Below are 26922 nucleotides of genomic sequence, written 5' to 3'. Positions count from 1 at the left end.
TACACACTGGAAGCAGCTTGGCAATCCACAAAAACAGCTTTCTAAGTGTCATTCCACAGTACAGATTTCAAATGAAAATCTTACGGTCATGAGCTCTAAGAGCTGGGGAAACAAAAGAAGTGTACATACATACACACACATCCCTACAAAATTGCCTTTGGTAGTTCAAAAGACAGTAGTCTGCCCTCAGCTTTAAAAGAATGCAAGTATAGCAGCTTTTATCTTGATTCCACACCCATTTCCATGGTCATATTAATTCCATATGTACCCAATTTAAAAGATAGCCATGTAAATAAAAAAAGCACTGTTTTTCAATTTGAAATAAATAAAGTGCAACTTAACATGCTAGTAAGCCAAACTATCAAGTAGAAGAGGAATATATTGAAATCTAAGTGTAAGTTTCTCTAAATAATTTTCCTTTTTGATGAAGATCTGACAGTACAACTTTTAACACTTTAGTCACAGAAAGCTTAAGAGTCAGAAAACTGACTTTATTTTCAAGGCAAATCCCTTCTACAGGGATCACCAGTGAGGGGACAGCTCATCTTTGATATTCAATAGGAAAATTCCTATTTGCTTGTATGTACAGTGTCAGAATTTTATTAGGTTTGAGAAAAGCAATTTTACATTAAGCATTCTGGAGAGTTCTTGTGATTAACTTATACTTACCATTGCTCAAGAGACCAAATCTAATATGTAATTATAGCAGCTAGCCACCCAATTTTAAGCCATAAGTAAATTTCAAATTGAGATTCTAACTTGCTTTGCAAAACATGCTTGACTTCTTATCAGATGTTTCCACAGTATCCCACCATTTTTTATTACTGACTTTTTAATTGTTGATTGCTAAAAATGCATAGTGGTCAACTGTAGGATTTCAAGTTGGAGCCCACTGTCCTGCATACAAAAAAAGACAGTATGTTCTGTAATGCTTCCACCTTAGTCAATTAATAACCTCTTTTTCCTGTGATCTAGCAAGATGCTTCTCATTCAAAAATAGACCCCATAATAGCCAGTTCTCACCACTGATAATCTTAAATATTAACATAAACCTAAACTGAGCATATAAAGAATTAAGATACTGAAACAAAAGAAATAGATACTCGAGTCCTACATACAGAACAGTTTGATTAAAAAGCTCAGAAAGACATTCCATCCCTCTGAGAAAACAAAGTTCATTTTAACCTAAGCATACCTGCTGCTTACTCTTACATTCTGCATCAGGATTCAATCTCACCAGGTTACCCTATCTGTCAATAACAAACCACCTTTGACCTCAAATGAAAATCCTGTGTGTACAAGTGCACTTATGCATACATGCATAGACATACGCATAAATAACAGCAAAATATATGGAATTTGCCCTATGGCAAATGCAATAACTAGAATTAGCAAAGAAAAATCAGATCTTCAAAGCTGTATCAATAATTAGCAAGAGCCTATCTAGTTATGAAAGTTCTGGATTCCAGGAGTACCCAGCCAATCCTCTGGCCAAGGCTGAGACACCAGCATTAGCACAGTGACTGCATACTTTAAGGAATGATAAACTAATTTTTAATTTTTCCACATCTGTAACAAACAATTAAGGCTGATGTATATTTCTAGGTACTTCAGTCATTCTGTGGGAAGATTAGACAAACTGCAAGAAAACTGAGAAGAAAAACAAGCCTTCCATGACATGAAATTCATTCTGATTACTAAATGCTGTCTTCCAATAGAGGTGACCCACTTTTTAAATACATGTTTTTGTTTTTTTTTTTTAAATAATTCCTTTGGGAACAAGCTGAAATTCAAATGAGGTTGTGATGTAGAAGGAACCAAGAGATGGCAAAGGATGGAAAAAGATCAGATTCCACACCCCCCCATCCCCAAAACATGATTTGGTATCACTGGGAGGAGAAACTTTTTGTAAAGCTGCTCTTTCAGTTGCTGTTATCCCTTCAGGATATTTCATTAACACTCCTCCCCAATACAATTTTAAAAAAGATTATGTTTGCCTTTTCTCAATGCTTCTTCAAGTCAGTGCATTTCAAAATGTGTTTACACAGAAAGCCTATGAACTGTCTGTGCTTTTTGCAAAAATTCATCAGTCATAACTGATATTTTGTGAGATGGACTAGACTCAGAAGGAGCTGAAGTTTTGGGTGCATGCCCAAGGCACAGCCCCTTGTTAGATACTGCCACTAACAGGTGGCACTGTCAAGTGTACTAATTTCCAGTCTTTGAAGGGAAACTACCAAGTTTTAAACATAATTAAGTCAATGGCATATTTTAACTCACACTAGTGGTTTACGGTATATTTTGAAGTGCCAGTTTGTGATTTTAGAAAAGCATCCAAGAGAACACAGCACCTCGAGGCTAACCATCTGCCTGCTGGAGGAGGGAGATAGATACTACGTAAGCCAATGGAGCTGCGTCTTACACTATTGCAGAACCATCCCGAGATCTTACGGGTTACCTATGAAAGGAAATAGTCTTTCTAACTTTTCGTGAACAAGCCCTACAGAGGAAGGGAAAAGTTCTTGTTCTGTAAGCAATAAATGCAGTCTTCCATCCCTAAAACACAGGCAAAGGCCCAGCATTCAATGCAGCTGAAGCTCATTTGGTGACATTACAACAAGCAGGAACAGTCAGGCAATTTGATGTGATATACCTCATATGTGTGCTTGTTTCCTTCCATTTCTGGGGAGGAGTTACCCAAAAAGCTGTCAGGACTGATGATCCAGAATGCAAATTAGGTCAGCCACTCAGGCCACCTATTTCAGCCAACATCACATTTATTTCAGTCTAGCAGTGTTAATGTGATTAGTCATTCCTCTGATGTATTCCAGCCAAGAGAAGTTAGAGAATTTTTTTTGTTACAGTTTTTTTCTTTATATTTGTCACATTTTCTTCTTCTGAAATAAAATTACACATTTAAAAATAGGCAAAAAAGCCGGATACTTGTCTTTCACTGCTATCCCTAATAATCCTACAATCAAATATTTTAAGAAATTCATAAGAGCTTAAAACCAGAGATGAGGGCACAGATATTTATATATCAAGCTTTATTTGGAACAGTATCTCCTATAGAATCGTAAGAAAAAATTCCACTGGGTTTTAAGAACAGTTGCAATATTAGCATTGAAAAGGCACTGGGAGGGAAGGGTGGGTGTGTGAGATGAGATTTTGGAACAGATGGAGAAGGAGCAGGACTTAAAGGACAGGTGCTGTGGATCGTGACATGGATTAAGCTAGGGGAGGCAGGCCCTAGTAGTAAACGTAGACAGTGTATGGGAGTTAATGGACAAGACATCAGAGGTAGGACAAGGAACATCCATAGCAGATTTCAAACAATGTGACTTCAATCTTGACACTGATTTACTATTTTGGAAATTAATCCAAAATCCCATTTCCATTTATTTTAAACCTAGCAGCACCACTCTGGGTGCACTAAAAACTCACACCATCTCTAGAGCAACAGAAGCAAGCAAACCAAAAGTTTATTTTAAAATTGAACTTGTTCCATACTGTGCCAAATACTTCACCTCTTCACCAGTGAAATAGAAAATCAGTTATGATGGGGAAAAAAAAAAGAGAATGAATTTCAGGGGTTGAGGATACATACAGACACAAAGCACCTTCTAAAGAGGGGTGGAGGCCACAGAGCCTCCATAGAAAGAAATGGGATGCAGCAGGCATAAGGACTGATGAGAAGAACAAAATATTCAGTGGCAAAAGCTGCACTAAGAACAGTCACCTTCACTGAGGAAAACAGGACACAGAGGGCCAATGCAAGGGTGCAATCCTGGAAACAGTTAAGGGTCATTTACAAACAGTACTTTTCATCTTACAATTGAAAAATGTAAAGTGAAAAATGTAAAGTGAAAAATTCATTTTACAGTTCGGGCCTTTATTTCCACATAAGGACTGACCTTGATATCAGGGTGACACATCTGCTTCTGAGAGGAGCTGCACTCAGGGAAGATACAAGCCTTTGGAGGTGCCAACACACAGCACCTACAACTAATAGTTGTATGAGCCAAGATTCTCAGATTTCCCATTTTCAATATTTATACCTAATAAGATAAAGACTTCAGAGCTACAGGCAGCCATAGATCTAACCAGAGGCACAGAAAAGACAACATTCAGCTGCCATGCTTTCCGCCCAGCTGCTGTCGGAAAGCCAAATGTCAAGGAAGACCATCAAATGAGCAAGCAATCTGCTTTAAAGGACTACAACAGAAAGTTAATGGACTAATGCTTCTCTTACTGTTAAAAGGCAGGCCATCAATACTTAAAACCAGCATTAAAACTTTCACATATTGTCAGGTCAGGAGGAAAAGTATACCAAAATGCTCTTTCAAACACTGCATCCAAATAAAGGGAGGTGAGGCAGCACTGTTTAAGTCACATTGCCTGTTGCTAGGGTAGGGACTAAATGCATTTTGTACACAGCGTTCGGACAATTCTAAGTTTTACAACATGTTGAATTCCATTTTTTTGGTTCCACGACTGTATAAAACAAGCCATGTTTTTCTTTGTTTGGGAGACAGAATCAACTATTAAGAATCAATCCAGAGAGAGGAGACAATGTCAAAAGGACAAAGGTCAAATAAGAAATGTGTGCCCCAAATGGAAATAAGGTTACATTTTGAGAAAATACTAAATCAGACAAGGACTCTTAGTATTAAAGGCAGAGCACATCAATGCTAGTTCTCTCACCCTTCTATATATATAGATAGGTATAGGGATCTTCCCTTGTTTTACTAAAATGTTGTCCAAAAAGGTAGCATCAGGCAAGAAAGGATTTGATGTTCAAGACAAGTTCAATAGCTTCGGGCACAGAGGCCAGAAAATTAAAAGTGGGAGAAGATGCAACACCATAAGTTGTTCAGATATGGAAGAGCTCAGAACTTAAAGTAAGTGGGAAGAAGTTGCACCTTCTTAATATAACCTTCATTGCTTTGCCCTCCCTGCTACCAACTATTGCTTCACAGAAGCCTAAATGCAGGCAAGACTCAAAAAATGTGCATGCTACTCAGTGTCTTGATAAGGAACACAACACCACTACCACAAAGACTGCTGCATGGCACCCAAACTTAATAGAACTGTGCACCTGTTTATTGTCTCAATCTCATCTTTAAATATACATAATTCCATTAATTAGGCTAGGCATATTCAAGAGATATAAGCCACAACATCAAAACAAAAAGGTCTTGAGAACAGAACAATTTTGATTTGTCAATTCTATTCAACTACAAAGGCTTATGACATTCAAGCCCCCTGCTCTGAAGTTTCAGGAACAGCTCACAGAAGTCTACTGCAATTTCCACATCAATGGGCTTTGTAGCTAACTTGATGGATTTTACAGTGGTTATCTTCAAGAAGAACGGGTAAAACATTTTTCTTCCCCTATCCTAAAAGGGGTTTAATTGTTTGTGCTTCCTATCTGCTTCTGTGTCCACTTCATTATTTCTTCTATCTTAGATTTTTAATATATGCATGATATACATAAATTGCCTGTTTGTGTTCAAGAATCATTTGGACAATGCTCTGAGATGTATGGTTTAATTTTTAGGCTTCCCTGTGTGGAGTCAGAAGTTGGACTCGATGACTCTTGTGGGTTCCTTCCAACTCAAGGGGTTTCAGTGATTTATATGGGAAGAATATACACACAATATTGCGTAGCATTAGTTTGAAATTTGAACTCTTCCAAGACTATCTCACTATTGTTGAATTGATAAATTCTTGAAATGAATTTTTTTCATTTGGAATTATTCTCAGGATAATTATGAAATTAATAAGTGAAATAACAGCCAGTGTTTCAAAGTATCAAGTACTTCATCTTGCGTAGATCTGACAAAGACGGACTAACCATTTACAACTTTTTTACTCATACTTTTAACTGTGTTAATTTGTTCTTATACTTCTATGTAATAAAATCAATGAGTACCGACCACTCAGTAAACTTAAGAAATAAAACTATATATTTCTATTTTCCTATTATTAATATGCATACATCTCTTTTTACAAGCTTCTGTCTCAAAACACGCTGTTAACCTGAGACCTCCTTTACTCTATGATCCAATACTACACTTATTATTTTAGAACACACTACTGGGCAGTAGGGTAGCAAATTACAGAGAGTTTCCTATTATCCTAAAGTAACAAAAATAAAGGCACACACTCCCCCACATTGCTGTCAGTAGATCTTTCCTTTGGTATTATCTATAGAATAAAGCATACCTGCTGTTCTATGTTCTTAGGATAGATTGCACGCAATCTAGGGTAAGATTGCTTTTAGCAACAATCATGCTATCGATGAGTAAGAAGTCACTGAACTTTTTTCCTGAAACAGTTACACAGTTGTAATTACAGAGTAAATCCATCCCAATCCAGAGACGAGGAACAAGCCTAAATTGTCCCTTACAATGAGACCGTGTAACATCTGCTACAGTTCGCAAAATCATACTGTAGGGGGAGAAAAAAATGCTAGTTTGGAAATCAGTCAATCAAAAAGTTCATTTAAATATGGGTTGAGGACAAATGTATGCCTGATGAATGACACATGCTAAGTATATGCATAATAAAATTAAATCAATCATGTGTCATTGCATCATTTCACTGGAAACTGCAGAATGAGTTTAATAAATACTACTTCCTCTGAGAAATAGGCTACCAAATTCCATATACAAGTTATTTTAAAATATCAGAGCTAAAAAAAATAATAAAAAAGTAGGTAGTGCCTGTGTCCCCCCATTTAAATCTGGTGCACATCACAAAACAGCCCTACCTAGAGCTGTGGGGTTATGTATACTGCACAGCTCTGATTCTCAACTAAACAAAAGGTAGCTTCAGAACATTACATTTAACATGTCACACACGAGTATTTCAAATTCATGTGAATATTAATGCCTACCTAAATCAGAAGCAGCAGTTTCAAAGATACTGGTTTCTTCATACAAGCTTCCAAACCACAAATCGTGAAATCAACTAAAACTGAATTTAGAAAGCCTAGAAAATAGTATACTAACTTCATGTGAAGTTATAAAAGCTTTTAGATCTGCTTGTTTTCACATAAATGAAAAAGAAAAGTTGAAAAGGGTTGATTAAATAGAGCACTCAAATGCACAGAATAAAGAAGCATGTTGGTTTTTGGTGTGGGTTTTTTGTTGGGTTTTATTTTTTTTTAAAATCACTGGTCCAGTATTACCTGCTTTGGGAATTTATAGTCCTGTAAAAATTGTGATCAAAGACCCCAGGAAACATGCAACTTCAACAGCAGTTGAGGGTCTGTGGTAGAAGACAGAATGTGGAGTTTCACCTGCACTAGGTTTCTTTTGCTGTTACATCTGAAAGAGCTGAGTTGGCAACATTTTCTAAAACACCCTAATACAGACTAACAAAGAGCTAACAAAAAGGAACTTCAGGTATACTACAACTACTATCTCCATACTGCTAAATGGCTACTATGATATGTACCACCTTTCTAGCAGGTCAGCTAGAGGCTGTTATAAAAGCACTGTAATAAGGTTCCATCAACGTGATTTCTCTGTACTTGTACACCACTTTCATCCCCCAACCCCACCATACAGCTGTATCTGTAAATCAAACAAGGAACCTAGGAAAATTCTGTAATTATATACCTACTACAGATAGATTAAAAGCAAGTATAGAGAACAGGAATTATTCTTTCAAAAAGAATATAAAAGGAATGTGTTGAGAGACCTGTACACTAGATATAGACATCAAAGAGACAGAATAATCAATAAATTGGAAACTATTAAGTCAGCATACACAAAAAAAAAGAGGTAAGAGGGCATCTCCTGACTTTCAAATTCTTTGTACTTCTGAAGCAGTTAGACCACTAAAGAAAACCCTAGGGACTAAATACCATACAAATAATACAAATCCATAACCCAAACAAAACCAGAATTGAGACTTCAGCTGATATCTGACAACAGGAAAAGAAAAAGGAGTAATCTATCTTTGTGCAAATGATTCTTTTTTCAAGATATATCAAAGCTGGCAAACAGATCGGCTTGAGAAGTGTTTGCACTGCAGCAACTGCTGCTATCTAATTGTCAGCCAGGCAACTAACAATGTTTTCTGTAACAAGAGATTAAGACCAACTCAAAAGAACTTTCCATAGAGACTACAGCAGATGTTTATTTTCTGGTTTTAGCACTGTATCTGCCAAAAATATTTTGAGATTAATTGGTTCTAGCAGTTGCATACAAAAAAGGATATACTTGAAATATCAACTCTGATGCCTTAAAACATATGGGGGAAGTACATGGCATGGGCTGTGCATCAACCAACGCTATACAATGGGCTCTTCAGGAGTGGTACCAAGAATCTATGAGTCTTCTACAAGCACAAAGAGGTCCACTTTCAAAGTGCCAAAGGCAATTACAAAGTAATGCAACCCAATACTTTCGCAAACCTGGAATCCACCTGTACTACAAACAGAACTTTTTCAACACTAAAGGATTTTTCTGGTTGCCCTAGTCCAGAAGATAGTCTTGCTACACCAGCCCCTTGAGCTAACAATTTTTAGAACTGAGTGGTAAAGTCGAAACTTGATGTCTTGAAATGTTCCTGGAAGTTCTATGTAGTTTAGGGGAAACTGAGCAATTTGCAGTGCCACGAATGCTTTATTTTTGACTCCATGTAAATTATTTTTTTTTTCCTTCCACTTCGGTGTAACCATTATCAGTCATTTTGGTCTAAAACCTTTGCCACTGCCAATATAAAGAGTTTTAGATTATTTGCATTTGTAGTCTGGACCAAGTGTTTATACTATACTATGAATCAACCTAAGGACCCTACAGCAGTACTGTAGCTTCACCAAGCCTTCAGAGAGGACAAAGTACAGGGAAGTAACAGCCAAAATTAGCTCTTGTACTAGAGCATCAAAAACACACAGTGACTTTTTCTAGGTCACTTTCTGATAGTATAGCTAGTACTTCTCAAAACTCATGAAAAGTAAACAACGCTGGCAACATCTCAAGAAGCAGTTTTCCTCTATCTCAAGGCTACAAAGAGCTTACAGAGACTTTCCACCTATAAGTTGATTATACACTTAATACAATTTTTTTCCCTGCTAGGAAAAGAGAACATGTTTGGGACAAGCTAAATAGGAAGCATGGAAGGACTTCAAACTCCAGAAGTGAATTTTTAATCAAGGCAATTATTGTTACAATTAGCTCCTTAGTTGCAATGTTTGCTGCAAGAGCCTATCAATCCATTCAGGGCAGCCTGAACTGGCCTGACTGCGCATTTATTTTCTTCCAACATCATCACCTTCATAATCAGAATGAATCGTCTTACACAAATTGCAAGCATCCATTCAGTGAAAGAGTCACATATTAAGGCCATCTGAAGCACAGAAACGAACAGCACCGAATGTTTTCTTGTGCAGCCATTTGGTCATGAGCAAGAGGGAACGACCCAGCCAAGACATCTGGCACAAATTACCATCATTACTTTTTTTTTTTTCTCACAATTTTAAGAACTCTGGTCAGCACCTGCATGTTGACATGGAAGTGGCAATGTGCTTCCAGGGCCTAGTCTTAAAGGAGAGCCAGTCTGACAAGACTGAAGAACCAAAATACCAAACTGCTTTGGCATAAAATTAAGCGGGCACAGAATACTCCACCTTCCTTATAAAGCTCAATATTACAAGGCTAAACATCCAGATACACTTTTTCTAAAAATGGAAAGGGCCTATTTAAAATGCTATTCCTCCCCCTGTTCATAAACGTAGTATGACAGTCAAGAGATACCATTCTACCACTTGTAGCTGGCTATTCCCTTTTCCTGTCCTGGCTCAGAGAAGCTGAAAGCATGAATTATGTCATGTTCACATCTGTCCCGATTCACCTACCTGATATAGGGATCCCTCCCAGACCTGTGCTGTGTTGTGGTGGGAGATTCAAGTCCAAGAAATTACTATTTGAGGTGGGATTTGCTGTGTGGTTCAAGTGCATGATGCTATTGCGGGGAAAGGCCATCCAAGGATAGCGAGCTGCTTGGCCTGGAAAACTGAAGGAGTTGTAAACTGCTCGATGCTGTTGAAACTGTGGGAACCTCTGTGGCATGACTGGAAAGGTGCTACTGAGAGAGTTGGCATTTGTGGGTGCAGCAGGATGCAGGAATCCAGAGCCTGGCCCTTTGGCAGTTGTAGTGTGTGGGGTAGGGTTCTGAAGAGATGTGGGCGAGAGGGAAGGTTGGTCTTGGACTGACAGTTCCTTCTCAATCAGGTCTGCTAAGGCTTTGCGGGTGATGTCAAAGGGGTCAAACCCTAAGTCGTCCTCTTGCTGTTTGGAGGAACCAAACCCAAAAGCCGCCTGCCAGTCTGTAGAGGATGATACTGGTATAGTTTCTGTCAGAGGAGAGAAACAGGATTTAGAAGAATTAATATGTATTTATCCACACAAAAATTTCAGCCTCAGTGTATCTGAATCTATGTTGCTAGTTATCTTTCATATAATACTTCTTCATACATTCCCCAAAGACACCTTATTCATCAGCTTTGAATGCCATTTTCAGATCAAACTGTCATAGATTTCTACTTAAGGTGAAGTGGTAGAACTAGCAAATAGTATTTTTACTGCAGAATTGCTCTGTTCCTGAACTACAGGAAAGCCTTGTCAAATAAGTATTTCCAGTAGTAGCACCGAGTAGTAAGAGACCAATAAACACTGGCTTAGAACATTCTTTACACTCATACTATTTGATGGAAGCGTGACCAAGCAAAGTTTAAATAAGGTTGTCATTCAGTTCAGTATTTTACTTTCAGTATTAATGCTGTGTTTCAGCTCTGCTGTGCGAGAAAGGTAGGGAGGAGATGTTGCCTCACAGGGGGAACCTCTGAGCAGTGGTTAATCAAAGCAAAACCCCCGCTGTCTACCATTATCAAGAAAAACAAGCCAAATTCTTGAGTAGACACCTTAAAACAAAAGGAAATAAGGAATTGCATTACAAGATATTGTTAAATATTTTGAGACAGTGTTGCAAAAAAAGGGTTACCTGAATTTCCTTGCATTTTCAATTACTACATTTCATTATACTGTTTAAGTTTCTTATTCAGGTTCAATGAGTGCTAGTGAAACTCTAGTTTCAGAGTATTTTTCCTCAAAACTGTGGTAACCCAAGCTGATGAGTACAAGGTAGTATCACTCACAACATTAACTCCCTCTGCTGGTAGGAAACCTGGTTTGCTGCTTCAGGTAGTTAAAATTAAGCTCAGTATCATCTTAGAAAAGAAATCTACACTTCTATTTTCACTCTAAAATCCATTACTATAGATAAAAAGAATTGCTAGACAAAATCTTGTCCTTTGTATTCTTATTTAAAGAGCAACCATACACTTTATATTTATTATGAAACAAGATCTCTACTACCTGGAAATTAAGTAGCAATGCTACTTAATCCTTACAAAAATTGATATGTATAGTACCTTAGCAGCAGGTAATTTTCTTGGTAATATTGTTTACAAAAAGGATTATGACATCCAGAAGTCAGATAAACATCAAAAGAAGACTAATCACTAAGTAAACCAACTGTGTCCTAAACGATCGTTTACATTCTATTTATTACTGATATTCATTTAATTTTCTAGCAGCTCCCTCAGATCTACAGTTTGTGAGCTCCTAAATACTGTTAACCATTCCCAAGACTATATAAATACACCTAAACCAACGTTTCATTTGTATGAAGTGGTACTTCATAGGAAAGTACCTGGAGAATACAGGTATCTTTCAGTTGATGCAATTAACCATATTTTTATCTTTTCTGAATGTATATAATCTCACTTCAGAAAGAGAAGGATTAGGCACCTTCAGATAACTATGCAGGATATTAAAGGAAATTCTGAATTCCACCGCACTGCTTCTGATGTTAGAATTACAGACTAACAGAGTATTATACCAGCATATACTGACACCACATATTTTCCCCACTCTCAATAAAACCCCGTAACTTTAAGTATTTAGCATCCATGTTGCATTCTATTATTTAGATAGGCACATGGCTAAAAAATTGATACTGCACTCTTATAATTTAGCCATGCAGATGGAAGACTCTGTAAAGTTTCTTTTAGAAGAAACCCTTACATCAGTGAAATTCATTTGTAGTCACAGGACAGATTTTAATCATTTGTGAAGGGGGAAAAACACTATGGAGCAAGTCTTAAGAGTTTTTGGTTCTACACAGTTTTAGACATCAGTTGCAAAAGGAAGCAATACCCAGCCATGTAAACTAACTGTGTACATACCTGATGTGAAGAGGCTCTGTGGTTCTGGTGCTGTGGGCCAGTCATTTGAAGTCTGTGGAGAGCTGGGGAATGGAGGAAGCCCACTAGGGATGGGGTTAGGGTGCCGGAAGTTGTCAGAGAAGAGTGACTGTGATTCTGTTACAGCCCCTTCAAAAGGGGACCGTGCACTGTGATTAGATGAACTGATGGGTATGACTGGATTGGGTTTTGTTAAACCAGGTGGTGGTGAAGGTGTGTCACTGTTTGTTATCTAAAGGCAAGAGAGGAAGAGAAACAATTGGCATGTCAGTGAAGAATATTTTCTATATAAACACTAAAACAGTTGAAAAATTTCCTCAAAACTTTTGGCTGCAATTAGATTAGTTAATATTTAGCTAAACAAAAAAAAATCAACTTAGCAGTAGCATTTTTTAGTTTTGTTTAAAATTGTGATACACTTCATAAAGTATTTGCTTCTCCAAGTACAATTTGCACCAAGCCCTAAACTCAGTTCTTACTTCCACAGCATTTATCTTCACATCTTACCTGCTGGGAGCTGTCACCGTTTCCTATACTGAGGGAATCTGAAGGTTTGTCGATAGGGCTGCAAAAGTGGGAGGGGAAAAGAGACAATAAGACAATTAAGTATTTAACGTGAAAATCAACATTTGCTTTCATAGTGGTAGAAAAGCCTTGAAATACGGACAAAGTGAAATTAATTAGCAGGAATTAGAAGGAAAAAAGTCCACTTATTATTTATGAGTGGTGGGGTTTTTTTTAATCCTAAGCATTCCAATTATTTGCTATATACTGTAATACCTCTTGCACCACTCTCCATTCTGCTTGTTGACTGCCCTGTTAAGGAACAAAAGGAAAGTTTTATACACATTCGTAGTAACTCTATGCCATGCAAAAAAAACAGGACTCTTGTACTATGGCAGTTTTCTGCAGTAGTCAGTTCCATCTATGCTACTACTGGCGAGAAACTTGGGAACAGATTTGTTTTCCAAATACTTAAGTTGTCAGTTCCCATACAAGTCTTAAATAAATCTGGGAAGAGATAAAAGATTAAATTAACTATTTAGTCCTGGTAGCGAGTTAAGCTTCCCACCAGCCTTATAAGCTTTAACTAGCAGAAGTTAGTTACAAGGCAAGAAAGCTGAGGTTTGACATGACAGAAGGGGAAAAATGCAGAAAAAGGTAAGAGCCTAAAAACATGCCAACATACATATAGAGAATAACAGATAATGCAAGAAAACCACCTCAAATCTATTCACTGGGAATTAACATGACTCAGCTGAAATGGCACATCTCAGGATTCAAGTCTGACAGGCATCTGTGAGTTGCCTTTATATTAAATACCACACTAATGAAACAGTATTAGTTCAAGTTCAGATTAAAATATCTGCTTTACAACTTTAAGATACTTTCATTTTAATCTACCCATAAAAGAAGATGCACGAGCATCAGGCTGCACAGCCCAAGATACTGGTCCTACAAACAAGGACCAAAAGAACATGAAATTCAGTTCCATTAAGAAGCCAGAATGTGATACAAGTCAAATTACAGGCATGATGCGTGAGCACAAGGCAAATATATATATAGTAATTATTTTAACTGGGTGCAGACTTCAGATTCTAGCTAAACCTTGTTTTCAAACATCCCTTGCTGCTACAAAGTTTAAATATTGCAGAGCCACATATTAAGGTCGAAAATCCATAAGCTTGCTTCCCCCCATGTTTGTTCTCCCCAATCCAGAATAACTAGAGTTGAAAGAAACTGTAAGAGTAAGCCATCAATGAAAACAATTTTTGTGTAAAGAATCTTGAAATCGGTATCTTAAAAAGATAGCTGAAGTATTCATGACTATAAAAGAAAAAAATCAGAGGAATATACTTGCTAACAAGCATTAATCTAGTGGAGATTTACAAATACTTTCTAGTCAGTGGTCAAACATGAATACAGTTCTTCCATTTGGAAGAAAGTGCCTGAGGTTAGTAATTTCTGAACACCTATAGCACAGAAGTTTGCTGTAGACTCTTTACTACACAATCATTCTGATTGCAGAGCTGATATTCCAGCCACATTCTTTTCACAAAGCTGCTGACAGAAAGTCACAATGCTGCACTTAAAAAGGTTATGTGTAAGACAACTTTTAATGACAATCTAAGTGCTGAAAAATGTTTATTATACTTGAACCTGCCTAAGGAGCCTTTAATTGTAAGACAGGCTTCTAATCCTCAGGAATGAACAAGATTCATTATCTACTTGCTACAGTATTTTTATCTACGTTTAGTACATTATTTTCAGAAAAGATAAGGAAGTTGCGTGTCACTACTGAGACACAACCATAGGATCCCTGATCACACCTCGAGACTGCTATTAAGCCTAACAAGGAGGTATCACTTTCAACAGCACTCACAATGTTAAACCATTGCTTCAATGTTGATTTAAAATGAAGATCAGCTACTTAGTCAGCAACACCACCTCATGAAATATTGTGTTTACCTTGCTATTTTCCCATCCAACCTCTGAATGAGCCCAGCTGATATTACCTAAGGGGGTCCATTAAAAAAACCCAAAACAGCATGCCTACAGACTATCATTGGAACTGCAAGTGATGCTTATGATGGAAAAAGACACCAGTTCTATTCAAGGAGGGCACCAAAAGAGGAAAAAATATTGGTTAGCAATAAGGAAGTTATTGCAAGCAGATGAGTTATTTTCTCTGCACAAAACCTGAGTTGAATCTGCTGCCCTGTTGTTCCTGTTAGAGTGATAATCAGGGAACCCTTACCTCTGCAGTTGTGTTTCTGGAACACACCACTGCAAAGAGACAACAGATATTCAGCCCTAACATTTATCTTCCTTCTGTTGAAGCTTTTCCAAGTGACTAGCCTCCTGATGTATAGCAACTGGCATGTTAAATTTTGTGGAACCTTCTGTATAGAAATGAAGGGCTCGGCTCCGGCTGGGATGATGCAGCTATATAAGCTGTTGATCCCCTGGTTATTCAGTTCCCCTCAGCCCTTACCTGTACCATCACTTACTAACTTCACATTAGGGTTCTCCTGCACAATCTGCCAATCAGTCTTTTTGCCATGGGCTAGGCTAAGCCCAGCTTTTTGTGACCTGATCAGGATTTGAATCCAGCTCTCCAACCAGAGAGAGACTGGAGAATCATTCCCTCCACACCAATCAGTGAGAGAGAAAGCAAGCTATCTGAAGTATAAAAGGCAGCACAATTACCCGAAATCTGAGTCTGCACCATCTGGAGTCATGTGTTCTGGGTCTGTGCCATTTTCTAATATAGGAGGCGTTTTCCTGTGTTCCATTGTTAAACCGTTGGCTGATTTACTTGAACTCTGTAATGATGGCCAGGCATCTTTGTTATTACTGTTGGGTCTGGAAAAAGGCAAGAGTAAAAAAAAAAGAAAAAGAAAAAAAAAAGAAGAGTTCAAGTTACGAAGAAAGTGTTTTTAAAAATTGTAAACACTGGGGAAATGAATCCTTGTGCCAGACAATCCATAAGAATAGATTTATCTGGATATTATTTCTCAGGTTTAAAATGGTGATGACTTTAAAAAAGAATTAGTGGGGTAGGGAGGGGAGAGAAAAACTGATGGGGGGAATTGTTTTCTTCACTGACTAGATAGCTGCTCTGCCAATACTGAAGTCCAAACTTTTCCATTTGGTGGACAGAAAAAAAACCAAACAAAAACACACCACAAAAACAACCCCAAAAACCCAACACTTTCAAGTATCCAGACCTACACAACTCATTTAGAATTATTTGCTTTATCCCATAAGTATTTGTAAGTTCTGTAAATCATGAACAAAATAACTTCTTTTTTTAAAATAAATGTTTTATATTCCAGGCCCTATCAAGCCTGGCCCCAACAGATGAAGTTTGTTTTTACACCTACACAAGAGTCCACAGCTTTACTAATAGACCATGAGACCAGACCAACACACTGTTCAAGTTACCGCTCTCTTCATTTCTAGTTTAAGGCCATAATTACTTCCCTTTCATAAAGTAACATTAAATTTCATTTCAGAATGCACATTAGATCTGAAAGAAGTTCAAGAGAGGACTCAAAGCCCAAGATTTTGCTGAAAATAGTTACATTTTATACAAATAGGAGTTGGAATATCATCTATAACTGAAAGCACTCAAATACAGTGTCATCTGCTAACCTTACAATCTTACTATAAAAGATTTGCCTTAGTGTTCTCCAGTTCTTCATTAACTTTAGCTTTTCATTTGCTTCAGTTAGGATGCTGTTCTTAGTGTTCAAGTGCTGTCTTCATAGGAAACAAGCTTTCAAAAAAAATTTTTTAAAACATGTATGTTCCGCCTGATATCCCCCTTCATGAATATATTATTACATGGTCCAATATTTACTCTACATCTCTAGGTCAATTTACGAAGTTCACAGAATCTGGAAAGCCCAATAGCTGCTTATACCAAACACAAGCGTTTCCTACTCCTGTTCAGATAAAATTGGTATTACCAGCTATCCTCAAATCTCAGTTTTATAAGATTTGCTCTTCTACCTCCATCTTTTCTCATATACCTATACAATATGTACAGATGAGAGCCTTGATCTGATTTACAGATCTCATCTTTCCTTTGTACGCATGTGAAATAAGTTAGAGATAGTGAGTTGATCAGATATTGAAGACGCATCATCAGCAGCACGTCAGTCATTTTAATATTGTCACCCTTACAAAAATAAGCTGCAATCTAGATAACAAGAGTTTTAATCCATTAACAGATTTATTTTAAATATCAAAATTTATGTTCACTGCAGTGTAAACCCATCTCTATACTAAAACTAATTTTAAAATGTCACAGTTACAAGTCAGTTTTGCATCTAAAGAGAAAGGTAAAGAAAGAAATTAGTTTATATTTTGGCATGGGTTTTTGTGCACATGGGTTTTTTTTTTTATTGTTTTGGTTAAGTTTAGAGCTGCATGCTTCTAAAGGGATGGTCTCTAGAAGACCAACAAGTGCTTAACAAGTGTTTCCACTTGTAGCATAAGAAAGTATTCATTCCAGTTCTTTAGGAAAAGGTCAGCAGGAAAGAAAAAAAAGAAAAGAAAAAGAGCTTGGCCTGTTTTAAATGTGGAATATACCTCTAATTGTAAGAGAATGCAGTCACCATGATTATCAAGTGACACACCAAGAGATGAGTACCCACATACACAAAGTGGCACTGGGGGATTTTAACATTTGCCTTCAGCAGCAAGAAAAAAGGTCTGCGAGTAGGACATTTCAAATTAGAACACAATTGTGAAAAAGCATTTATGCACAGTTTAAGAAACTGTTTTCTACTACTGGATATTTATAATTAAACATCTACTATTTAGAAGTCAACTTCAATTCCAGAGTGAAACAGAAATCCTGCACCCCAGAAACAAAAGAACAATCATAAAACTGTCAGAGGCTCTGACAAACTGCCAGAAATATTAATATCATATCAATGAATCAGACAAAAACAAGAACCCAATTGGGTAGAAAGCTCTGAAGGAGAGTAAGACATTCACTAGCTCACAAGCTACATTTTGTACTGATGAGACAAGACTTGAAGAAACATTTCAAAATCCCAGCTGCAAGAAGAAATTCATTTTGCAACCCAAAAGGTAGTGCCTAGCCCTTAGCAAAGAAGAGAGTCTGTGTTGTGATGATGCTGTTCAGCTGACAACAGAAATTAACTCCAGATCACTTGTTGCCTTTAAGAGTAACATGCCATTTTTTCCACAAGTGCCAAAATGTTAGCACTGCAGACTGGCCAAACTCGAATTCATAATTGCTTTCTGAAGGCTTAAAAGTTTGCTGCAGTTTCTGATACAGCATTCTTTCCTCGCCAGTATCATGTTTAGCTGGGATCTAGTTAGGCTTCAAATTAGAATTAGTTCAGACTTTGAATATAAAATAATCAATACCCAAATGCAGGAATCGGTGTATTTGCTTTACTCATTGCATACTACCTTTCAAGTTAATATTGAACCAGTACCCAAGAAATAAGTAGCACAGTCCTGAAGAAGAGATCCCAACTGGAGGTTCCAACCACTTGCAGTCAAAGAGCATATGACACCTCCTCCAGAAGTTAAAGTAATCCCAGTACACCAGCTGGGATACCAGTTCTCAGAATATTCTGCTTACTCAAGCTCCATTGGCAATACTTTAGATGCAGTACCCACTTTTTTGCTTAAACTGTTGTGTGGTGATGCTGCCAGTGAGAAATAATTGCCTGAAAAATTCAGTAGTGGGTAAATTGGCACACAACACAAACCCTGATTCCAAGGCCAAGGTGCACACGAAGTGCAATCTAACTTTTACATTCCACTCTGCCCATCTCATCTGGAAAGTCCTACAACAAGGAGGAGTGGAGGAAATTAAGTTTTTATGTCTTTATCTTAAATATGACATTTGAGTGAATAAGTACTGATGACCTTAGGCTTTCATTAATCTTTGTACGACTAAGTACTTATATGGACAGAAATCTTTTCTTAACTTACTGAACAAACCACTTCAGAGTATTATTTTAGCAAGCAGTAATAAGTGATATCTGCAATTACAACATCGTGAAATATATATTATTTAAGTTTACTAGATGAAAGCAAGAAATCTTTTATTCACATCTTGTGAATTCTTACTCACACAAAAGAAAAATTAATTTTACTTTCAATTTCCATGGTCCTTACAACTAATGTAAGGATGGCACTATAAATCATGATGTAAAAAACACATATCAAGACTATAAGGTGTCTCAGTTGTGACAGTACAGGCCGCACTCATCATGACGCCATACCAAGAAAGCTGACACTTGGTCTTTAATAAATATGATGTGTTTATGCAAAAATAAATACAAGGTCTTCTTTCAGAATAAGAGTATCTCGTTCTGAACTAGTGATCCAAATACATATAGTAGAAAAACATTTCTTTAGTAAGACTCCCTCACTTTGTTCTAATACAAAGTGATGCAAATGTCTCTGCATGGAGAAAACCAGTATCAGAGTTTATCACGTAATAGCCACTAAGAAGAGCACGCAGCTTAGGGGATGCAATAGGAATAAGAAAGTTTTCTTTGGGAATAACCAGAAAGCAAGCACAGGCAGGCATTCCAGCATCAGTACTTACGCATCATACCTCTGCAGTGCTGTCACTTTGTTCTTGTTCTTGTCAACTGTACCCGTAGATAATTGGAGAAAGTTGGGGTTTAGTTTGTATAATTCTTGCAGTAGTTTCTGTTCATATTCCTGGTGCTTACCCGCCTAAGAAAGGAGAAACTCATAATGAATGAATAGTGGTTTAATATATGTATTTACAGATATTAAAAAATATTTTTAATATATAAACGTATGTCCCAAAGCTTAGTAATTGAGCTTTAACAACGTAACAGGTCACTACTGACAAACTCAAAACAGTGCTTCTCAATGTCAGTGCAGATGTGATCTCAATAAATCTAAAGCTTGCCTAGAATACACTTGGATGTATTATAAAAAAATTTATAATTTTTTTTTTAGACTTCTAAAGCAGAAAAATAGTTACAGCCTTATTAGAACTTGCTCTTCAGCTCTAATTAAGAGCTTCACAATATGCCTTCTAAATGACAAACAGCTACATCTCCAAGGCAGTCTGTATTTGATATATCAACCATACTAAGCTTTTCAGAAGATGGGAAGGAGCAAGGAGTACCTCTTTTAAACCAAAAGTTCTGAAATGGAAATAACTTTATATCAGCTTAATAAAAACAGCTGAGGTGGTCTGAGTGTTAGCTATCACATGACAAGGAGTATCATCTGAGCAATAACTGATAAATCCTTTTTTAAAAATAACTGAAAAATTGGAATATTCTTTTAACTAATTGAATTGAGAACAATTTCTTGCTTTCAGAAATTGAGGTGGCCCAATCCAACTCCAGAATATTGAATCTGATGAGTGAAGAGAGTATTTTTCAGTCTAGCTTACCTATAACATTATGTAGCTAAATATTTAAAACAAAATCAGCAATATATACCCCTCCAACATTTGAGGTGACATCTAAAACAAATTCAAGATGAGCATTCACATTTTTGTAGGTTGTTATACCACTCCACCCTAAGAAATACTATTTGCAGGTTAAGTATTGTAATGAGTTGACTCAAAATGCAAAATAGAACAGTGAATCTGAAGTTATCAATAGCTTTTATCTAGAGTTTCCAGATAGTAAGAGATGTGCTTTAGCAAAGGAAACGAGTGCCAAGACTTATGGTCAGGCCTTCTGAATCTTGTGTGTGGAACACATATGTTATTATCTATCACATCTTCAATATTGATTTAAAAGCTCTCACACTACTTGTACACCTAAAAATTAACATTTGTAATGAAACTAATGCACAGGCAATGTGGACATCCTCCTAGAAAAATATAACAACTTAATACAAAACTGTTACTTGCTTCAAAAAAAAAAGCAGGAATATTTGACAAAATTCAAAAAACAGTACTGCTGGGAAACTAAATTCCCTTATGGGCTCCTTTAGACAGGCAACTGCATATCCCATCTGAATACACCAAGTCAGTCTAACACTATAAATAGCTCCAATTTTTTGCTACTTAATTCTCCCGTTCTCCACTACTATTGATTCTGAATGTGTCTATGTAGTCAACCTGCAGAACACTTAAAAAGAAGGACATTGAAACATCTGGTGTATGCATCATCTTACCCAGTTTTGTCAGTGTCTACACCCAAACCACTACCCACAATAGAAAAAAGTACGGTTCTAGAGTGTGGTTCACCTGAACACAAACTTTGAGATACACTGCACCCTGGAAATACTTCTTTCACCATCCACTATGAATAGAATATAAGCAACTAGCTCAGATACACAGATCTGCACTGCAAACATTAAGCAGCTAAGTAAGAAGAAACCTCCCTGGATATCTCATCTTGCTTAAGACTTCAGTGGCAACAAACTGAACATCATGGCCAGGAACATCAGGCCAGTCCTAAGCTCACTTATCTGTCACAAACATAAGAAAGAAACAATATTAAAATTCTATATAGGAGCTTGCTGTAACTGTGTTTTATTTATAACAAACAGTCCACAGGCCAAACTTAGCATCTCCAACCTATCTTACCTAAATTCCCAACTTCACTTTCAGAGACTTCCTGGAGTTCTATCAGTTCATTTCAGTTTGTCACAATGTTTAGCTCTATTAACAATTATTGAACCTAGAATGTAAGTTCATCCACTGTTCGTTTTTTTTTTAAAATAGAGAATCAAAGTCTGCGACAATGAACATTCAATCTCAGAAAGCTAGTGCACTGAAGGCACAATGCACTTTTCAATAGTTGTGTAATTTCTAATGATTTTCCAGAAAGCAATGAGAAATCAAGAAGAAAGGTTAAGGAATGTAACAAGGAACAAGAAAGTAAGATTCATTTAAGTCACCAAGATCAAATATAATCTACTTAAGACTTCTGAAGGAAGTCCTACGTGAAATTTAATTCCTGGCCAAGGTAGGTAGCCTATCAATTTTAACTGGCCAGAGGATTGACAGATTGCCATTGCCTTCTAAAAAAAAGGGCTGTAGAAAAGATCCTGTGAACTACTACTGCTAAGTTCAACCTCCACCCATCCTAAGATTATAAAGTCTATCTTAAAAAAAAGTTCATGGGTAAACACGATCTGCTGGGAATGAATCTGAACAGCTGTAAAGGGAATCCTGCTTCACTAACACGATGGAATTTTATGATAGTGTCAATAAGCATAAAGAGGATCCACAGTTTTCAAAAAAGCCTTGATAAGGTTTCATACCAGAAGTTACTTCATGCGAACCACATGAAGTTCAACAAGGCCAAGTGCAAGGTTGGCGCAATCCCAAGCACAACTATAGGTTGGGCGGAGAACGGATTGAGAACAGCCCTGAGCAGAAGGACTTGGGGGTGTTGGGTGATAAAAACCTCAACATGAGCTGGCAATGTGCAACTGCAGCCCAGAAAGCCAACCATGTCCTGGGCTGCATCAAAAGAAGTGCGACCAGCAGGTCGAGGGAGATGATTCTGCCCCTCCACTCCGCTCTTGTGAGACCCCACCTGGAGTACTGCATCCAGCTCTGGGGGCCCCAGTACAAGTAGCACATGGAGCTTTGCTAGAGGAAATCCAGAGGAGGGCCACAAAGATGATCAAAGGACTGGCGCACCTCTCCTATGAGGACAGGCTGAGAGAGTTGGGATTGTTCAGCCTTGAGAAAAGAAGGCTCCAGGGACACCTAATTGCGGCCTTCCAGTACCTGTAGGGGCCTACAGGAAAGATGGTGAGGGACTGTTTATCAGGGAGTGTAGTGACAGGACAAGGGGTAATGGGTTCAAGCTGAAGGAAGGCCGATTTAGATTAGCTACTAAAAAGAAACTCTTTACTGTGAGAGTGGTGAAGCACTGGAACAGGTTGCCCAGAGTGGTTGTGGGGGCCCCCTCCCTGGAAGTGTTCAAGGCCAGGTTGGATGGGGCTTTGGGCAATGTGGTCTAGTGGAGGGTGTCCCTGCCCATGGCAGACAGATTGGAACTAGATGATCTTTGCAGTTCCTTCCAACCCAAACCATTCTATGAGTCGAGTTATTTACAAAGCTGCCCTGGGATAGAGGATTGTGTGGATTGAAGCTAGTTCAAAGATAAAAAGGCAAAGGTAAGACTTACTGGTCACTCTTATAGGGTGCAGAAGAAGTGATGAGGACTGATGACTGGCATCAGTTTTGTACAACACCATCAGCATGCTAAGAAAGGAGTCAAGAGTAAGTTCTTTGCTGACAACATCAAGCTCTTTGGGTAGTGAACTACCCTGCTGATAATGAGGAACTCCAAAAAGAACCCCAGAGAACTTGACAAACAGGTGGCAAATAAGCTTCACTAGAGACATGTCAGGTAACACACCAAGGGAAAAAGTAGCCTAAACCACGCTAATGCTCTACTGATCCGTGAACTGGTTGTTACAGCTCAGAGAAGAGATACTGAGGGTACTGTCAATACATCTCTGAAATTGTTAGTTGATTACACACTGGCAACCAACCAAAAAAAATGTGCTGGGCATCATTAGGAATGGCACTAAAAACCCCATAACCTCCCCAACCCGCCTCCCTCCCCCCCCCCCAAAAAAAATATTGAGGACTGCTGTGTTCAACTTTGCTTCCCCCACATCATGAGTATGATGCACCTGACCTCTGCATCTCAAGGTCACAGAAGGTATGGAGAAGGGCCACATAAATTATCACAGAAAGGAGGAACCGCTTTACAAAGAAGTTTAAAAGCTCAGAAATTGTGTGATTTGGAGAGAAGGCTGAGAGGGGTAAGATCAAGTTTTACAACATCACAAAGGCAATGGATAAGGTGAAAAAGGGTTTTGCTTTCAACAAGTACTACAATGCTAAGATTAGGGGACACCTGACAAAACTAACTGGAGATCAGTTTAACACAGGCAAAAGAAAGTACTTTACAGCTGGTGAACTTCTGGGGCTTGCTGCCACAAAATACTATAGGTTGACACTATCAGCAGGTTCAAAATGGATTAAATAAATTCATGGCTGTCAGCTTTATGAAAAGCTAAAAAGCCTAGACAGCAACATACCCTCAAACATGTATAATACAACAGATCTCGGTGGTGGGAGAAATATAGGTAAATTAGCAGGGAAGGTGGCCTGGTTTGCAAGTTCTCCTTGAATTTTACCTCCTATTGCCATTATCTGCGTCAAAATCTATACTGCAGGGACTATTTGTCTGAACCAGCAGGGTATTTTTTTAATTTATCAAAATGTAGCTGAAATCCTCAGAAATAACTACTAATTTATGGAAAAAATGTTTAATAGATATGGACATTCTTCCTTATTCTCTGGCTTACATCAGCCCAACACATGAAATAAAATCTATTTGTACATTTGTGCTAGCACTAGGGGTGGGGATCACCTGCTTCAAGGACCGACCACATGCAAAAGTTATAGCATGGATGCAAGGCTGGTATACCTGAGATTGAGTTTAAAAGCTTTACCATACCTCATGTAAAGGGACAGATCCAAATTCAAAAGACCCCAGAATGCACCACCTTTGAGAAAGTAAAGCTATCCATTCATTTGCTTCCCTATCCTAGATAATAAGCATTTTGATGTTGAGAGAGTCAAAAAATCCCCACATAAGTATTTATGCTGTATTACAGTTACCCTCAACATTTTATTTCCAAATGGTTTTTATACCCTTCACAGGCTAAAAGGGATATCAGAATTCAGATAGCATGGTCAAATCACAGTACAATAGTTAAGCCACAATAACTGGCCACACACACAAAACCTACAGGAAAATCCAGATCTGCACTAACTTTTTTCAGAGATTTAAAATAACATGTTACCTTGCACTGGTATAAACAAAGGACAAGTAACTAACTCAAGGTCATTTGAATTCTTGGCTAAGAGTTTATCTCCACCTTTTCGACTAATGAAACTCAGTGGATTTTTCAGCCTTTAAAAGCAGCATGTAATGAAAAAACTAACTGTTCACTTCCAATATCCAACTGGTTAATCACCTTTTGGATTTCAAAATTCATCTCTGCTGCAACACTGAGCAAAAGGCTACATTATACACATATTAGACTGAATTATATACAATAAAATACATGCATGCCACATTTCATGTGGTTCCCACTCGTTACATTTACCTGCATTTCCTCTTTTGTGAAACTGGCTGCTTCATCTCCCAGCTCATGTAGATACATGCAGTCTGGTTTTGGACACTGCATATTTTTTAGAAAATAACTGCAATATTTTGTTGTACCTAATGATGCCTGAAGAAAGAAAAAACCAACCATGACTACTTAAGTACTGGAGGTTAAGAATGCCTTTCACAGTATAAGAAAAAAAGCTGTATTTGCAAAAGAGAAAATTCCTTCCCACCATTTGGAATTTCATCATAATGCATTTTTTGGTGCAGATGGCCTAGTAAGTCCATTTGTAAGAAATCTATATACTTAAGTATTAGATAATTAGGATGTATTTCTATTGTCATCCAATCTAAATAAATGCCAAAATAAGAGCCTCAGTAAATATTTGCATTCATAATCATAAGAAGCCAAGTAAGTAGTTATGAGTTTGTATAACATGAAACTGGTTAATGTTTTGTAGCAGGGTCAGGAAATTACTATTAACTATATTATTTTCTATAGCCACCTATTCAGTCAAGTCAGCCTGAATATGTGTTTACACAGATATCAAAAGGAAAAAAACTTGCATTTCCCAGGAAGCTTTTGAGCAGTGTGGTGTTTGGACTACAGAAATGGTCTGTAAAAGCAAATAATCATGTTTTCACACTTATTAAGGTATACAGCAAAAAAGCCACTTGGGAAGGGGGAGGTGGTGCATCTCTTTCTTGGTCTCAAACTTTTGTTTTAAGTAGTTACCTGCTAACCCCCTAAAACACTGCCTGCTAGAAGCTCCCTGAACTTCCATGTTGTGATTAATCCTAAGAAAATAGGTCAAAATCCAACACCCACTAAACTGGACATTTTTGTTCAACAACATAGGCATATCCATACAAATAAAATTTTATACTATGCTCTGATATTAGTGTCCTAGCATATATACATAAGAATGTAAAAATATTACAACCTTAAGTGTTCTGCCGTCTACCACCACATTATTAACACACTGTATGGCTCTGAGAGCATCTTCTGACCGGATGTAAGTTACGTATGCACTGGCACTTGGACCCTAGAAAGAAAACATACCATATTTATTTTTTTCTCTCTGCCTGGACAGATCTGAACATTAAGTTGCTTTTTTAGCAGCTCTCTTCATAAACTGGTATATTCATGGCTAGATATTTTTAACAGGAAGACTGACAAAAATGGTAGGATACATAAAAATTTAGATGTGAACATGAAGAATGGGGAAAAAAGAAATGCATCAAAATGTTGCTTTAAAGTTCTAAAAATACTTAAAGGTATTTTATCCCTGAAATGCAAATTAGTGAATAATGCCACATTGCTGCTGCTTAGAAGATTCTCATCCTGTCTCCCAGTTTTTAATCTTTCTACATTGCATCTCACGTTTTTGAGAGTCTGGTTGGACAATGCCTCAGTAACTTAACAGTAATTTGATATTTGCAATGCTGTATTTTTCACTTCTTACTTCTTTAACCTACTACTTAATCAGAAATAGGGAGCCCAAGACTCACTCTGCACACATGTATTTTCTCTAAAGGAATAAAAAAAATTACAAGGGCCTCTGACTTACCTGTGAGCCTGCATATGATGTGCTGTTATTAATGACAACTTTATGTATTTTACCAAACTTCCCAAAATACTCTGGTCGTTTCAAAACCTACAAGAAAAGAAAGTTAAAGTGGTATACTGAAAAGTTAATTCATACAGGGCTGTACTTATTCTGGGTGCGACGAAAGCCTTTAAAAAAAAAACAGGTTTCTTCTACAAAGAGGAAGAGAGCATGTAGACATAGATTTATTTTCCAATAGAAAACATGATTTCATGCAATACAGAGTACATTGCCACTGCAGTAAAGAACTTTGAGGGATATTCCACATTTTATGTCGTATTTTAAATTTATTTTCTCAGATTACCTAAATCCTACCCTGGTAAGATACAGGAATATTTCATGCTGAATGGGATGTATGTATCTATTTTATAATTTGAGGAAA

The 26922-nt window shown here is 37.4% G+C and overlaps 1 protein-coding gene across 9 annotated transcripts in view; it reads right to left on the bottom strand.

The window, feature by feature from the left end:
• Positions 1-26922, bottom strand: part of CNOT4 (CCR4-NOT transcription complex subunit 4) — an 83453-nt gene that overhangs the window by 8959 nt on the left and 47572 nt on the right. For 2 of the 9 annotated variants that reach the window (XM_075749767.1, XM_075749730.1), the window contains exons 4-11: positions 26502-26588; positions 25875-25976; positions 24929-25054; positions 19398-19522; positions 15491-15646; positions 12788-12845; positions 12263-12512; positions 9872-10369 (exon numbers count right to left, since the gene is read on the bottom strand). In XM_075749767.1, the coding sequence (XP_075605882.1) occupies positions 9872-10369; positions 12263-12512; positions 12788-12845; positions 15491-15646; positions 19398-19522; positions 24929-25054; positions 25875-25976; positions 26502-26588 (1402 nt within the window). Of the gene's footprint in view, positions 1-9871; positions 10370-12262; positions 12513-12787; positions 12846-13060; positions 13097-15490; positions 15647-19388; positions 19523-24928; positions 25055-25874; positions 25977-26501; positions 26589-26922 lie in introns of all 9 variants that reach the window. The other 7 variants (XM_075749724.1, XM_075749760.1, XM_075749784.1 and 4 more) reach the window with 4 other exon arrangements.

This window comes from Balearica regulorum, chromosome 1 (genome assembly GCF_011004875.1).
Source record: "Balearica regulorum gibbericeps isolate bBalReg1 chromosome 1, bBalReg1.pri, whole genome shotgun sequence".
Lineage (NCBI taxonomy): Eukaryota > Metazoa > Chordata > Aves > Gruiformes > Gruidae > Balearica > Balearica regulorum.
Note: the sequence above shows the minus strand (reverse complement) of the source record. Positions and strands in the feature narration are given on the sequence as shown.